Source organism: Bombus fervidus, chromosome 3 (genome assembly GCF_041682495.2).
Source record: "Bombus fervidus isolate BK054 chromosome 3, iyBomFerv1, whole genome shotgun sequence".
NCBI classification, from domain to species: domain Eukaryota; kingdom Metazoa; phylum Arthropoda; class Insecta; order Hymenoptera; family Apidae; genus Bombus; species Bombus fervidus.
The window spans coordinates 13,367,360-13,383,562 of NC_091519.1; the positions used below are offsets into that span (position 1 = coordinate 13,367,360).

General features: G+C 28.1%; 5 protein-coding genes across 6 annotated transcripts; 3 read left to right on the forward strand and 2 right to left on the reverse strand.

Annotated features, from left to right (window-relative positions):
* Positions 1–241: 241 nt before the first annotated feature.
* Positions 242–1,625, forward strand: Eef1beta (elongation factor 1-beta). Its single transcript, XM_072000972.1, has 3 exons — positions 242–421; positions 805–1,232; positions 1,315–1,625. Exons 1-3 carry the CDS (start codon positions 342–344, stop codon positions 1,467–1,469), a joined length of 663 nt encoding a protein of 220 aa, XP_071857073.1. The 5' UTR covers positions 242–341; the 3' UTR covers positions 1,470–1,625.
* Positions 1,626–4,331: 2,706 nt separating this feature from the next.
* On the forward strand, positions 4,332–6,321 carry LOC139985541 (invertebrate-type lysozyme 3). The gene is made up of 4 exons (XM_072000042.1): positions 4,332–4,510; positions 5,289–5,474; positions 5,915–5,988; positions 6,080–6,321. The coding sequence occupies exons 1-4, from the start codon at positions 4,441–4,443 to the stop codon at positions 6,218–6,220; spliced, it is 471 nt and encodes a 156-aa protein (XP_071856143.1). The 5' UTR covers positions 4,332–4,440; the 3' UTR covers positions 6,221–6,321.
* On the reverse strand, positions 6,309–10,027 carry LOC139985536 (nucleolar MIF4G domain-containing protein 1). Its single transcript, XM_072000033.1, has 9 exons — positions 9,934–10,027; positions 9,378–9,840; positions 8,746–9,266; positions 8,351–8,635; positions 8,096–8,283; positions 7,804–7,979; positions 7,368–7,720; positions 6,870–7,001; positions 6,309–6,799 (listed from the first exon to the last, which is right to left on the reverse strand). The coding sequence occupies exons 2-9, from the start codon at positions 9,802–9,804 to the stop codon at positions 6,509–6,511; spliced, it is 2,373 nt and encodes a 790-aa protein (XP_071856134.1). The 5' UTR covers positions 9,805–9,840; positions 9,934–10,027; the 3' UTR covers positions 6,309–6,508.
* Positions 10,028–10,094: 67 nt separating this feature from the next.
* LOC139985539 (mitochondrial-processing peptidase subunit alpha) lies at positions 10,095–13,948 on the forward strand. The gene is made up of 11 exons (XM_072000038.1): positions 10,095–10,328; positions 10,450–10,700; positions 10,776–10,855; positions 10,927–11,112; positions 11,314–11,406; positions 11,481–11,653; positions 11,813–11,948; positions 12,028–12,236; positions 12,304–12,469; positions 12,566–12,698; positions 13,013–13,948. The coding sequence occupies exons 1-11, from the start codon at positions 10,273–10,275 to the stop codon at positions 13,189–13,191; spliced, it is 1,662 nt and encodes a 553-aa protein (XP_071856139.1). The 5' UTR covers positions 10,095–10,272; the 3' UTR covers positions 13,192–13,948.
* Rpl5 (ribosomal protein L5) lies at positions 13,680–16,119 on the reverse strand. Of its 2 annotated transcripts, none has more exons than XM_072000039.1 (6): positions 15,978–16,119; positions 15,286–15,471; positions 15,074–15,208; positions 14,658–14,860; positions 14,220–14,397; positions 13,680–13,956 (listed from the first exon to the last, which is right to left on the reverse strand). In XM_072000039.1, exons 1-6 carry the CDS (start codon positions 15,978–15,980, stop codon positions 13,768–13,770), a joined length of 894 nt encoding a protein of 297 aa, XP_071856140.1. In that variant the 5' UTR covers positions 15,981–16,119; the 3' UTR covers positions 13,680–13,767. The 2 variants fall into 2 exon arrangements, with proteins under 2 accessions (XP_071856140.1, XP_071856142.1); XM_072000041.1 differs by lacking the exon at positions 13,680–13,956 and adding an exon at positions 13,998–14,135.
* Between the last annotated feature and the right edge of the window lie 84 nt (positions 16,120–16,203).

Consider the following 16,203-nt stretch of genomic DNA (forward strand, 5'->3'; position numbering starts at 1 on the left):
TTGTGAACTGGAATAAGAAGTTTTAAAGAGAGAGAAACAAAATGAACAAAAAAAATATTCAATCGATTTATAAAATCGAAACGATTGCAATATGTAAATGAATCGCATTTGATTTTGGCAAAGTTCGATAATTTCGCAATTAAGAAATTACAATTTAAAATTAATCGCTAGTTATTTTATTATTTCCCAAGAATAGCAGACCGGAATGACGTCATGTTGTGACGAAATAATGAACCGTCAATTTTTCTCCGTATATAGTCCTACCTTCCGGTAAGCGGATAAAGGGAAGTTTATTATCAGTAACTTCGGTTAGGTGTCTTCGTTTTACTTAATTTTTCGCAATGGCTATTGGTGATCTTAAAACTGATAAGGGTATTAAAGATTTAAATTCCTATTTAGCAGAGCGTAGTTATATCGAAGGGTAAGTGTACATTTATCTTTATAAAATTTATATTGGAATGCACGTGGTTCTTTACTTACCAATATCTTAAAGTCATTAAAATTTTTTCTTTTTTTCTTTTTTTTTGTATAATAGTTTGAATTATATTATTTTTGACTGTGTTTAATATTTATCAGTACTAAATTTTTGAAAAATGTTCTTGATCTTTTAATGCATTAATTCATCGCCAGTTGTATGCACATTAAAATATAAATGAACATTATATTATGACTTGGAAAGGATACGAATGTAAAAAATAGCAAGTAATTATGCACATTATATTTATTTTTATTCGTACTATATAAAATATGCTAAATATACATATATACTTTTAAGGAATGTCAAACAAAACTCATATTTTTAAGGTGGCAACCCACTCAAGCAGATGTAGTAGTTCTCGAAGCTTTAGGAAAAACTCCAACATCTTCGAATCCTCATGTATTAAGATGGTATAATCACATCAAATCATACGATTTAAAGACACTTCCAGGAGAAAAGAAAGCACCTGTTATCTTAAGTGGCAATAATTCTACTAACGTGGTAGCAGCTAAAAGCGAAGAAGATGATGAAGATGTGGACCTCTTTGGGTCAGACGAGGAGGAAGATGCTGAAGCTGTACGACTTAGGGAGGAAAGATTAAAGGCATATGAGGAGAAAAAATCTAAAAAGCCAGGACCAATTGCGAAATCCAGTGTTGTATTAGATGTTAAACCATGGGATGATGAAACTGACATGGAAGGAATGGAAAAAGTTGTGAGATCTATTCAAATGGATGGCCTAGTTTGGGGAGCATGTACATTATTTTGTTATTTTCAAAATCATATCAAAACTTCAGTCTTGCAAAATTATAAGTTTTATATATATTGTATTTCCAGCTAAATTAGTTGCAGTGGGCTATGGCATTAATAAATTCAGGATAATGTGCGTCATAGAAGATGACAAGGTGTCTGTAGATTGGCTGATAGAACAAATAGAAAGTTTCGAAGAGTTTGTTCAGTCTGTGGACATTGAATCGTTCAATAAACTATAAATGATTGTTTTTGACTATTATCTTTAATGTAAACTTAATAAATAATAATCACTGTTTGTATATATAATTTGTTATTGAATAAGAAAAATTAATATTGCAAATTTCAGTGGTAATATATTAGCAAAAAATTCAATTAAAGTATTTATTTTCATCATACTGCTTTGATATTTATAATAGACAATTGAAAAGAAAAAATTGATGTTTTACTTTACATATACAATTGACCCTTTAATAATACAGGTTTAAATAACGTGATATTAGATATATGGATTTTTCCATATGTGACCACACGCTTGTTTCAATAATGCTATTTATGGAAAAAAGAAGATTTATGGAAGAATAATATATCATAAAAGATCCGTTGTATGTTACTGATTTGTATTGAACAGATCACTTTTCATGAGAATTTCTTAATCTGCCACTTTTCTGTCTTATTTTATTATAAATACAGAATAATAAATGTAATACTATGTAACATACAAAATAAATAATTTTTAATTGACGACAAAACGATAAATTATTGCAGTTAAATTTTCGAGGAGTCAAAAATTATACATACACGGATTTACAGCTATTCCATTAGTAGGTGTTTCAAACTCCCACGTTATTCAAGAATATGGTGTATTTTACTTCTATTTTTGACAAAAAGCGTATTATGGTTTGAAAAATTTGAAGATGATTTGCATTTTAACCAGATGATGATGAAATGTATCATGTTTGGAATTTTTATTTCAAATTTGATTTATGATTATGTGATAAATAACAGTTTTGAAACTTTCTAACTAAAACTATGTCTCGCTGAAGAAATCCCGATGCTTCTACATAATACTATGAGACATACCAACGTCGATCCATCAATGTGTTTTTTCCAAGCAAACTATATAAGTACATGTGTATGTAATTCAATCATATTCATAGATCACTAACTTTCTTTTGAAGATTTCATTAACTAATCAGTCAAACAATTGAAATTAAACAAGAATTGAAATAAAAAATCACAGGTAGCGTTAATTTAATACATAGCTAATATCCCTATCCAAATTATTGTTAATATATTCCCTAATTTTTATTGCTGAAGACCGTCTAAGAGTAGTCTTTCTTTACTTAGGTGTCGTTATTACTAGAAATAAAAAATATAGGAAGAGTTCAACAAATTTAATATTATTTTCCCTTTTTTTTTCTATATAACCATTAATATAAAAAATAGACATATATATATATATATATGACTCCAACCTAAATCGCTGATAGGTTTCTTCTATGCGTTTCTTATTCACTTGCCAGGGAGTTGCTTTCAGTAAACTACTAATTTTGTAAAACTAGTTTAATAAATAAAGACTTGTAGGATTATAAACAATAGTAAACTTACTTATTTGTATTTCTTACTAGTACTAACTGCGTTTGATATTTTTACAATGCAAGGCCAGTTGCTAGTTGAATTCTTTGTCGATTAATTATTTTGTTATTGCTTATTTATCAATGGTCTGATTCGTACCACATCCAATAAAGGGTTAAATATCGCTATGAAATATTTGGTCATACTTAAAAAGGATTTCAATCCAATATATTCGATGGATAGAATAGATTCCATCGATTAGAACTTTCACCATTCTTATTCTTATTGTTGATTTATGATTACAAAGTTTCTATAATTACAGACATATTGTATCAGAAAGGATTTCCGCTCTAATTGTATGTACGTATTTATAAGTATGTACATACGTAGTATTTTAAATACATTTAGTATATAGTTCCGTTTGTCACAGATGACGTCATTTGGTAGTTCCGTTTGTTACGAATGACATCATTATGCTCTTGCGGTAAAATTACAGTAAAACATGAAATTGCAATAAAACATATTCTTTATAGAATATGTCTAGAATAAAATATATTCTATATAGAATATGTCTTTAAAGTATTTTGTTAATATTCTGTAATTACATCAATCTCGACACCTTCCACATAGATTGCAACGTAAAGAATATTAAATTAAGAAATGAAATATTATATTGTATTAGAATAATATTATTGTAAAATTGCAAAACATAAATGTTGATGTCTTTAAGAAAATGAATAGTGTAATTAACACTCAATGAATTCAATGAAAGAAAGGATAAGATACAGAAAGAAAGAAAAGAAAATCGTAAAAGCTTTCACAAGAAGCTTTGAGATGCTGTACCGGCTTAAAATCCGGTTTCAGAACAATTTTTGTCTCGTGAATAAATATATAATTTATGTAGTGAAGCAATATGGTATTGCAAAGAACAAAGAAGACGGAGTAAAAGGTGTCGAGGATGATGTTAAATAAATTATTAAAATAAGCAATCCTTGATTACTTACATATATTATCAGATCTAAACCTCATACTCTTTAAACAGATTCTACTTATTTACATTGTATCGTATAAATTACATCTGTAGAAACACAATTTATATATAAAACTGTATACTTATAATCTTTCCGGATACATAACTGAATGAAACTAGAGTTTTATTACATAACATTAGTAGTTTTATCAATATGCATTTTTTAATTTTTAATATATTAGTTTCAGTAATTTAGATAGCTCTAAGTAACTTTTTTTTGCACGAACTAAAAAACATATAGATATTTAAATGTCTACTGTAATTGATGTATACCTATTATAATTGAAGTATGCGATACAGATCGAAATATGTAATTATTGATGCTTTGATTTGTTTTTTTTTATTTCTCTGCATGCCTTAGTGTCGCGACAAGTTGCGTTTTAAATCTTCCTTTTTCGATCACGATGTTTTCCAAGAGATAGTCCTTGCCACTGACCTTTGTTAGAATCCCCACCTCCGCAAGCAACAACGCGCGACAACTCTCTTGTATATAAAAGAGAACGTTACGAATATCGCGTGAATATTCTTCCACGCATCGTGACGGTATTTCCAAACATTAACGAAAGTAGAAATTCGAACAGAAATTGATTTGTTTCTCAAGGAGGATGGCCTTTTTGTTGAACACTTTGATTATAACGTTGTTATCAATTGTTGCCTTTACATCCTTGATATATGGTAAGCTACGTTTGATTTTAATAGTAAAAGAAAGATTATTTATATTTATGCTTAGCTCGAAGTTCGGAGATCATTATTTTTTGTGGATTAAATCGGCCAAATTAACTTATGTTCATAGACAATTTACATACGATTCATACTGATTGACTCTAATTATTAACTTTTACAAGATATAATGATCATTCTATTGGTGAACAACAGTTTAGACAGATATAAAAGGTAGCGTAAAATATCAAATCGTTTGAAATTATTTTTGATTTCTTCATTGTAAATTGATGAACAATCAAACTTCAATTATTAATATGTTTCTCAAATATTATATAGTATATAAAAAGTTATTGTTTAACTTTAATTATACCTCTGTTCAAACGGCATAGAACTACAGAGAAGGTACACATTAAAGGTAAGAAGGTGTGAAGTATTATATTAAGATTCTATCGCAGTAAAGAAATTTAAGATATTATACAATAACTTCAAATATTTGCTTATTTATTAAAAAAAGAAAAAAGAAAAAAAGAAGAAAAAGGGGAAAAAGAATGTATAAACTCGTTAACTCAGAATCCGGTTTCATGCTACCAGCGACCATGCAACTACATATCGACGAATGGTTGTCTTAGAATATATGAACAAGGTTCCACAAGTTTAAGCAAATTTATTTAAAATAATTAAAAAGATTTTACTGTTAATACATAATTATATTCTCTGAATGTTTTTAATCGGTTTTTCTTTTATTTATTTAGAACTTCAAATAAACATTTTTGTTTCATAAACATAATAGGGCAAGAAGATTCGACAGGAAAAGAACCGGTATCAAGAGTATGTCTGGGATGTATATGCGAAGCTGCTTCTGGGTGCAACATTACAGTCGGTTGTGATGGATCTGTTTGTGGACCATTTCGTATAACATGGGCTTATTGGGCTGACGCTGGCAAACCAATTATTAACGATAGTATGACACAAGATGGTTCGTATTTATATGTGATTAAATATATAAAATGGTCTAAAAATCAATCCCAACGGTTTTTCAGGCCGATAATCGGACAAAAAAATGTTTCGAACAAAATATAATTAGATTTCATTCGATTACAAATTACACTATTAAGTATTTCAAAAAAAGATTTACTTCGATGAAAAGTCAAGGTCACTTTTATGTTCTTAAATAGAACTATACATGTTTTTTTCACCATTCGGTGCATCTTTTAATTCTCTACATAAAAGTCTGGTATTTGGGTTGAAAAATAATTAGTTTAAGTAAAACTTACCATATGGGAGATAAGTAAAGATAACGCAGTACTTTCCTGCTTTCGTTTTGAAAAATTGCGAGGCAAACTTTTAGACCACCCATTATAATTGAAAATGCAAAATAATGCAATAGAGCAATAAAAATACTTGTTTTTCATATAGCGTATCCACGATGCGTGAACGATGTACACTGTGCAGCTCGTACAGTAGAGAATTATATGTGGAAATATGGTCAGGTACGCGCATATATATTATGTATACAAATATCCATATATACATATTATTATGCAATTATTTACTTTCTCTTTTTCTCTACTGTTTCTATAGGACTGTAACGGCGATGGCATTATCAATTGTGATGATTATGTTCGTATTCATCAATTAGGAGCATACGGATGCACTAGTTCTTTAAACTCAAAATTCGAAAATATTTATAAGCATTGCATGCAGACTTTCCAGAACCAATAATTGGTAAATAATAATATATAAACATTTAATTGTAAGATTATACTACACATGTATACGTGTGTGTGTTCCAATAAATTATAAAAACAAATGCATAAAAATAATTTTATTTTAAGAGAAATTTCATTTTAGACATATTTAGAAATATGTTTAAACGTATGTATTATTGATAATGCTTATTAGTTGTAAAATTAATTGACGTTTCGGTATGAAATATAGATGTTATTTATTTTGTTTCAAATATATTATTATATTTTTTTAAAAATTACTATATTTTATTGTACTTCAAATTTAAAACTCAATTTTAGATCCATGTAAAATTAATAATTTATCTACAAATTCAGTTCTCTCCTTTAGCATTGTTTTCTGTTTATCCGAAATATTATATAAATGTATATTTTTTACTAAGAAGCAATTTATAAATAAACGAAGGCTTTCTCTAAAAGTTTGTAATTGAGGAGAAACAGAAATCCTTTCAAACACTTGTATACAAGCTTGTTCATTTTCATGCAAAAGAATTCCCAATATAATTTGTCTAAGAAATTTCATAGTGTGCCTTTCTAATTCAGTAAAATGGATGACCTGCAATAGAATAATAATACATGATATTTGAAATAAGCATTTCTTAATTACTGAAAGCTATAGCACTTACTTTTAAAACTGACAAAGCAAGACACTTTTCAATAAGTAAATGTATTGAAAATTGTGCTAAATTAAACAATTGTTTATTGTCGTATGTTTCCAGAGTTTTTAATTTGTCCCAAAGTGTGTATTGTATTGTGAGCTGAATCAAGCAAAAATAAATTACTATAATAAAATGTGAATAAGTTATATAACATATGTATGCATAAAATGTAGGAAAAAGATTGGTAAGATCTCCTAAAAAATAATGAAAGTTAGCAATCTTTAATTATTGTTAAATATAAACACTATGCATGTATATTGTAGCAATACTGATATTAAAGAAATCCACTTGCACATTTATATATAATATTGTCTGTACGTAATTATTGTAAATTGAAAATTAAATGTTTGATTTTCCAATAAATATTTACTTTTACATTAAATTTTATTTAATACTGAAATGTTATTTTGACTAATCTTTCTTATACATCCCATGTAAGTAAGTATAAAATATAATATTAAGTACCTGATACTTTCTGTTATATTCACAAAACTTTTGAGCTAATATTGCATAATAAGGATTAAACTTATTTTCTTGCAAGCAGCAATGCATTAAAACATGTATGATTTCTGCTTCTTGTTGATTCTTTAAACCAAGATGATGCAGTTTTTCAAATGCATCTAAATAATCTTCAGCTGTCATAAGGATACAGAAAATATTTTTTCTTGTATCAGTATTCATTCTCTGTTTTCGTGCCAATTCCAGAATTTTTGTACCAAAATTAAGCTTATTATATTCTTTTGCATTTCCTTTATCATTCACATTACTTGAACCAGACCATGCTGATCCTATAATCCACCATTTACCACTTTCATCAGCTGTAATGAAAAATAGATAAACTTTCACCTAACTTATGTATATATGTACATCGTGTTTTAATTGTTACAAATATATCATTTACCATGTAATAAATCCATTAGAGACACATTGAATTGTGTTATTATATTGCCTTTGCGTATTACACTTTTTATAACTTTTTTCAAATGCTCCACATGAGAAGGATCATACTGAGGTATTTTATTGATATTGTTATTCTTTATTGCTAACAAAATTTCCAACATAAATTTAATTCTTGAACTGTGTGATAAAGAGAACTATTAAGATAATTTCTAATAATTTTCGTCCTGTATGTGTGCGTGCACATGTGGGAGCATATGTGTGTATGTATATTCGAAAAACATTAAATAACTTACTTTCCTCCATTTTCATGACTAGCTTTTCGCTGTAAACTTTGTATAAATTCCTTTAAAGCACTTGGATCATCTTTTCTCAATGAAAATCCCACTGTTTTTAGAATAAGTAATATCAATTCAATCTCTTTTTCAGTAAACTTAGCCATCAATTTATCAAGTATCTGATAAAGGAGCTTATATCCAAATACCTACATAAAATAAAAAAACTATTTAACTTTATGTTTGCTTTGCCATTGTTTAATCAAATTTCCATACTTTAAAATTATATAAATGTGAAATCATGAGAACAATATTATCCAATTCTTTGTTTGCCACATCTTGTAACTTTTCCATCATCTCAACAAATTGTTTAATAAGTTTTTCTAAAAAATTAGCTCCCACTTCAATACCAATATTAGCATGTAATATTGCAATTAACATCATATGCTCAGAAATAAGACGATCTGGTGTAAGTACATGAGATACTAAACTTTCAATCACTAATTCTGATAGTACATTGTTCATATTATTACGACTATTTTTCATATACATTTCTTCTATCTGTAATACATAACATAATGTATAAATCATGCAATAATCATATTCATCATAAATATATATATTTATTTGCATAATTATTGTTTGCTTTACATATACAATTATATAATTACCTGGTTTGCTATACTATACATATTCTGTTCTGTCACTCTGTTTAAACAACCTTTTAATTGCTTTTTTAAGCAAAGCAATTTTTCATCATTAGGATTCATATTATGCATAGTAGTTGCTCTTACAGCAGGTGGAACATATCTGCTAGCATTATGTATAATATTGCCATCTTTATCTCTTTTTCTTCCATAAATATCTTCCCATGTATCTTCGTCATTGATGCCAATATTATCAGGTTTCTTAGCTTGTGCCAATTTTATCTTTTTAGTCTTGGGTACTTTCACTTGCATAAGTTTGTCTAAATCACTGTTGTTATCAGATTGTTCTTCAACAAATGCATCAAAATCAATATCTTCATTCTTACTTTTATTAACAGTATCTGAATTAATATTTGCATATTCATTTGCTTCCACTGTTTCTGATGAATTTGTATCAAAATCAATATTAAATTCATTTTGTAAGATCTCCTTTTCCGTTTCTATGATATGTTTCCTATCTTTCTCTAAACAAAAATCTAAAAGATCTGATTATATATTTATAATTATATATTAAGGAAATTAATAACAATAATAAATAAGTTACAATGTGTACATAATTACATACAGAAATTTTAATAATAAAATAAAAAGGATACAATCCAAACCATCTGTTACAAAAGACTTAGGAATTGTCTTATTTTTTCTTTTATTTAATTTCAATCTTTTTTCCAATTTTTTAATTTCTTTGTCCTCTTTTAAATTAGCTTCGTTAAGTAATTTGTGTTTTTTATTTTTCTTCTTATGTTCAAGTTCTTCAAGCTTCCTTTTTTTAATTTCTTTTGTACATTCCTTATATCCTTCTTGTATTGTTTTGTCAACTAGTTCGCTATGATTTGTTTTATTATCATTGACGTACCCACGTGTAGTACGTAATTCATTTCTGTTTTTTAAATAAACTGATCTATTAATTTTCTTTTGCTGCCTGAGCTCTTTGCGCATTTGTTTACGGGATTTCCCTGCTACTTTTAAAGTTGACCGTTCTACTTTCTTAGTTTTTAATTTCTTTCGTTTAAGAGAACTCATTTTTATTCTATTAAGTATTTAGGTAGGTTATAGATCCTGTCAAAATTTTACGATATAATTACTGGGCTACGTTTTTATTTTTTATTTTTTCATAAATGTAATGAAGCACAGAAGCATGAAAAAACTTACTTCTTCTAATAATTATCTGGTTGAAGAATAAATTAAACAATTTTTATCGCTTATACTTATGACATATTCAAATAAACCATCCATTACTACGTTTTCAAAAGTTCTAGACTCGTGGCACCACTGATTCGTACGGAATTTTTAAGAACACATGTGTATAAGTAGATTTATGAGTTTATAAATATATGTTAATGTAAGTACGTTTATTTAACAGGAGACTATTTGTAGGGTATTTTTGTCCAAGTTTCTAATATTGTCCAATTAATTTTTCGCTTCCAAACTGTGAAGGTGACAAGTTAAGTTATATACATATAAATTAAATGATTTGATACGAACAATAAGATGAAAATGTTGATGCAAGTATCGCAAAGTTCCTTGACAGTTGTTTTTACTAAAAGGTAATTACTCTTATAGGAATGAAGAATTTTACAGTGATATAAGTATCTTTCACTTAACCTTGTCAAGCTCACATTTATAAATCAACTTTTACATTATTAAACGTAATGGTATTCTTTACAGTGCAATACGAAGAAAATCTTTTTGTTTTTTGAAAAGATGTGACTTTTCCTCCCAGAAGGTACCTAATAATAAAATAACACGAAAATCAATTGTTACACCATTTCCTCCATTAACAAAGCCAATACCTAATTTACCTAAAGCAATCTATGCTACTGCTAAAGAAGAACATCAGGTTACTAAAGTAACAGTTTTGTCAAATGGATTAAGAGTTGCCTCTGAAAATCGATTTGGCCAATTTTGTACAGTAGGCGGTAAGTACAAAAAATGTTTGTAAAAAAATCTTTCATTTTAATTATTTATTTGTACTATAAAATAATGTTTTGCAGTATTGCTTGATTCTGGTCCTCGATATGAAATTGCATATCCCAATGGTATCTCACATTTCCTAGAAAAGTTGGCATTTGGAGTAAGATTTTTAGAATATAATGAAGAATTAATATTCGAAGAATAAAAAGTATCAGTAATTTACTCTTTCAGTCTACCAAAACGTACAAGAATAAAGACCAGATAATGCTAGCTCTAGAAAAACATGGAGGTATATGTGATTGTCAAGCATCCAGGGATACATTTGTTTATGCAGCATCTGCAGAACGTCGTGGATTGGATACTGTTGTACAAATTTTGGGTGATATTGTTTTAAGGCCTCAAATTACAGAGGATGAGGTAAATGTTTTTATACGATATCATCTTACTTATATCACTCTATTTATAACAGAAAGTAATAATCTTCCATAATTTTCAATAAATTATCAATCAATAAATTTAGGTATATTACTTTTATAGAGTTAGACAAATTAGTATAATTGTTTGTTATGAAGATATAAATATAATATAAAAATTCAACCTGGATATCGAAATTTTTAGATAAATGCTGCAAGACAAATGATTCGATTTGAGTTGGAATCTTTACTTACAAGGCCAGAACAAGAGCCAATACTTATGGATATGATTCATGCGGTAAATAAAAAAAAATATTTCTGAAAAATTTTAATAATGCTCATCTAATTGTAAGTAAAATTTATTCTGCATAGGCTGCATATAGAAATAATACTCTTGGTCTTCCAAAGATTTGTCCAAAGGAAAATATTGACCTTATAGATAGAAACATATTATTTGAGTATTTAAAACATCATTATACACCACATAGGATGGTAGTAGCTGGAGTTGGTGTAGAACATGAAGACCTTGTTTTAGCAGTTCAAAAGTAATTATAAGTAAAACTGTTAAGTATTTATCAATATAAATCAAAATACTACTAGATTGATTTTTACTAATTTAAAAGCTATCTCTCGTAATTTATATCATTTATGCAATTTAAGTTGTGATATTCACTGTTAGGTTTAATTTATTATTGTTATTATAGATATTTTGTTGAACAAAAATCGGTTTGGGAAGAAGAAGGAGAAAAAGAACAAAAGAAGAATAGCTCGATATCCATAGGAAAATTTTCAAATACAGTTGACGCTTCGATTGCTCAGTATACTGGAGGTTACATACTAGTAGTTATCTCTTTAAGTTAAACATACTAGTATTTTTGAATATTGTTGTTTAATAGTTTTAAATTTTATAATTGTATAGGAAGAATGTAATGTACCTGTGTATGCAGGACCTAGTGGTCTACCAGAATTATCACATGTAGCAATAGGTTTGGAAGGCTGTTCTCATCAAGATTCAGATTTCGTAGCAATGTGTGTTTTAAATATGATGATGGGTGGTGGTAACAGTTTCAGTGCCGGAGGTCCAGGAAAAGGAATGTATACTCGTCTGTACACAAATGTACTTAATAGGTAAAATTTGAGATAACTTCTTATTCTTTGAAAAGCTAAGTATTGTTGTAAAACAGTTATTTTGCAGGTATCATTGGTTGTATAGTGCAACTGCATACAATCACGCATATGCTGATACAGGTCTTTTTTATATTCATGCATCTTGTACACCCTCTCATGTCAGAGACATGGTAGAAGTGATTGTACATGAGATGGTTACTATGACAAATAATATTACAGATAACGAGTTAGCGGTATGATTTCATTTATAAGTTCTATTCACATGTGTGCAATAATTATGTTTTTCTATCCACTTTTAATCTTAATTGGAGAATTTTTCAATAATGTAGAGAGCAAAGAAGCAATTGCAATCTATGTTACTTATGAATTTGGAACAAAGACCGGTTGTATTTGAAGATATTGGAAGACAAGTTTTAGCCACTGGTTCTAGAAAACGACCAGAATACTTCATACAGGCAATTGGTATTGGTCCTGTATTATACTGAAGTATACGGATATTGGTTGTTTGGAACTCTCCATGGAAAATCTATTCTTTTCTCAATTCTTGGTGTGATTCTGTCTAGTTATTTCAAAATTCATTCATTTTCCTTATTTCAACACATCCTTTAAAAATATAGTAACTTTCCCCAAAAAATGTTGATATAAATCTCTGTTGCTACTCAAGAAATTCTGACCAGTCAATATCCTTATATGTAATTGTATATAAATTATATATAAATATGAATATTACTAATTAATATATATAAACTAGTTGTATTCGTATTATTAATTTGTAGATGAGATATCGAAGGATCATGTAACAAATGTAGCACGTCGTTTACTTAAATCACCACCTAGTGTAGCAGCTCGAGGGGAAGTAAGAACTGTTCCATCGATCGGAGACATTCAAGCTGGATTAATTGATGAGCGAGGCAAATTACCTGGTTCCCGTAGTAGATTATCGCTTTTCCGCTAGATCAAAAAAAAATTGTTAATCTAAAGATACGTTAATCTAAAGTACGTTCTTTTTTATATCATAAATCTTTGACAAAATTATCGCACATATACATTTGTTGATTTATCATCACACAGGAATTAAATTTCTATATTTGAAATAGCATATATGTAATTTGTTAATTTATTCACGATTAATATTTCAATTTGTTTATTTTTAATTTTTCTGTGTATTAGATATATGTACGTGTATTGTACACAAATACGTTATGTAAAAATTTCTGTATACAATGTAGCAATACAAATACGAACAATGAATAACATAATTATTACGTATTATACATTTATCAAGCTAATAGTGAAAAGAATATATTTATATCTATAATTAATAGACGAGATATTTTTGTGTCGTCTATATCAACGATTATTGTGTGATGTACTTTTAAATAAACTATTGCATAAAATAAAGTTAGTATTATATTCATTAATATAGTAATCAAAATTACAAAATTTCCAGTGTACATTTTTTATTTTTATACCAAAACATTCTTCATGTATACATGAACATTGATCTTGATGCAGAAAGTTGACAATAAAACTAAGCTTCTACTTCCGCCAGTTTTTTGAGGAAATTAGCTTTCTTTTGAGCAACACAGTTTTTCCTTTCTGCCAAAGAAAGTTTGCGGCGATTCCATCGCTTTTTCACCGGTATTTTTTCTTTAACGATCTTTGTGTGTTCTGGATTTGCACGTATAGCTTCATGGGCACTCTTATAAATACTCTCAATCTGTAAACAAAAGTTAAGTCTTCTAATATATAAAATTATATATATAATATAAAATATTAATATATAAATAAAAAATAAATTATGGAAAGTGAAATGTAACAAAGGTCAATGTGAAAAATGCCACGATCAATGCATTTATCTTTTAAAACCAATGCACTTATTATTGTCCAACTGCGACACTGCAAAGATCATGAAATTTTGCAGTAATTATAAGCTGGACGAATGGGTGACTGAATATGTAAATAAAATGTATGAACACTTACACTATCAGCAGTAATACCATTTTTGATGTACTGTGAAAATTGTCGTTTAAAAGCATCATCATCTTCTTCTTCTAATGTTCTCATGTAGTTTGCAACATGTTGTCCAAATATGTGCTGCCGATGAACATCAGCATTGAAAGATTTTGATTCACTATCATACCCAGGAAATCTCTTGGTGCTATTTATAGAAAAACAATATAAAAGTTTAAATATGTGTTTAAGAACATATCCTGCATTATTTCTATTCTTAATTATATATTATCAGAAACACATTTTTTCATCTCTTTATATCCATGCAAAGACAGTAAATTGTATTGTAGAACACAGATACAAAATCATGTCTTGCTACGACTCAGATGACGCGCATGTGTATGGTAACATCATATTTTTTTTATAATACATCTTAATATCTTTTATAATAATTATGTTAACAAATACCTATGTGGAATATTGAGACCACCATCAACAGCACCTTTCATGGCGCCGAAAACTCTAGCACCAGTAGTTGTACGCATTAGACCAGTATCTAAGTAACATCTGAATGCTCCAGGACCTTCGTCTAATTCTTCAACGTTATATTCATCGCCAGTTACTTCTGTTGTTCCAGTGTACAAGGTATCTAGGCCTAATTTTTTCAATAACTATAGAAAAAGATATGGTATCACATAATTTCGAAAGCAGATCCAACTTCAATTGTATTGAATATTATACAATTGTTGTTCAGAAATATATAACAGGGAACAATTAATATCTCTTCAGTTATACATCAAAGCGAGCTGAGTGTTTCATCATTAAAACAAATATTTAAGTATAGAATATATAATTGTAGAATAAAATAATACAAAAATACTTACTCTTCGTGCTAAAAGAAGGCCTGTGCAATATGCAGAAGCATAATTTGTAAGCCCAACTTTAATGCCATATTTTGGAAGTTCATGACTGTATGCTGCACATACAATTCTATCTCCTTCAATCCTTGAATATGCAACCTACATGTATGATAAATTTTAATAATTGAAAGATAAAAGTCTTTTTAATAGATTTTAAATTATCTAAATATATGTACCTGACAGGTAATATCCTTATTTGATAGACGTACAATTAATCTGTATTTAGGAGTATTATATTTATTTTTATCCTGAATAGTTAATCGTTTACGTGCATAATAATCTGTCTTTCCTTCGCGTCGCCTTCTGAACTTAACTTGGTAACGTTTGAAATATTGTTTATTTTTAACAACCTTTACAAACCCCTAAAAAATAATACATATTACACTCTTTAGATTAAAAGAGAACTATACAATTTTTGTTTAATTAGTATATAATAATCAGTGACATAGGGAACAATTTTTTCATTCATTTGTCAAAGTGAGCTGAAATTTTCATCACTTAAAAGTCAATATTGTTTATTAAAAGAATTTATTGAAAATTTCTTTAACGCTTTTAACATATTACTTTTGTTTCTTTCTTTCCAAGTATACTTATGTTAATAATGTAAATTAAAAATGAAGGACAAGATCGTACTTTTGATGATATAGAATATACTATTTATTGATTTGAAGTAATAAACAAAATATATTAATATATTACTTATTTCACATTATTAAAACAGTATATAATAATCAGCTACATGTTGTAACATGAATATCATTCCTCGAATCCTTTTAAATAACATGCATCTACTATTTCTTTTAATATTAAATCATTTGTATAAATAATTAGGAATCTTATTTATCGAATTACATTAATCTTTACTTACCATATTACCAATAAATATAATAAAATTCCTTTCCGGAACACTGCCTTTGAATGTTCCAAGACTTCCACGTACCAAAAGGAAGTTCTCGTGTACACTCGTTGCGCCCTCATCGTGATAGCGCCATCTACCGGTTAAAAATTTTGCTTCTTAGTAGTAGTTAGGTTCCACTAACTTACTGATAGATAGCACTCATTGTGCATAAAATAGGACCCTTTGCGCTAGTTGC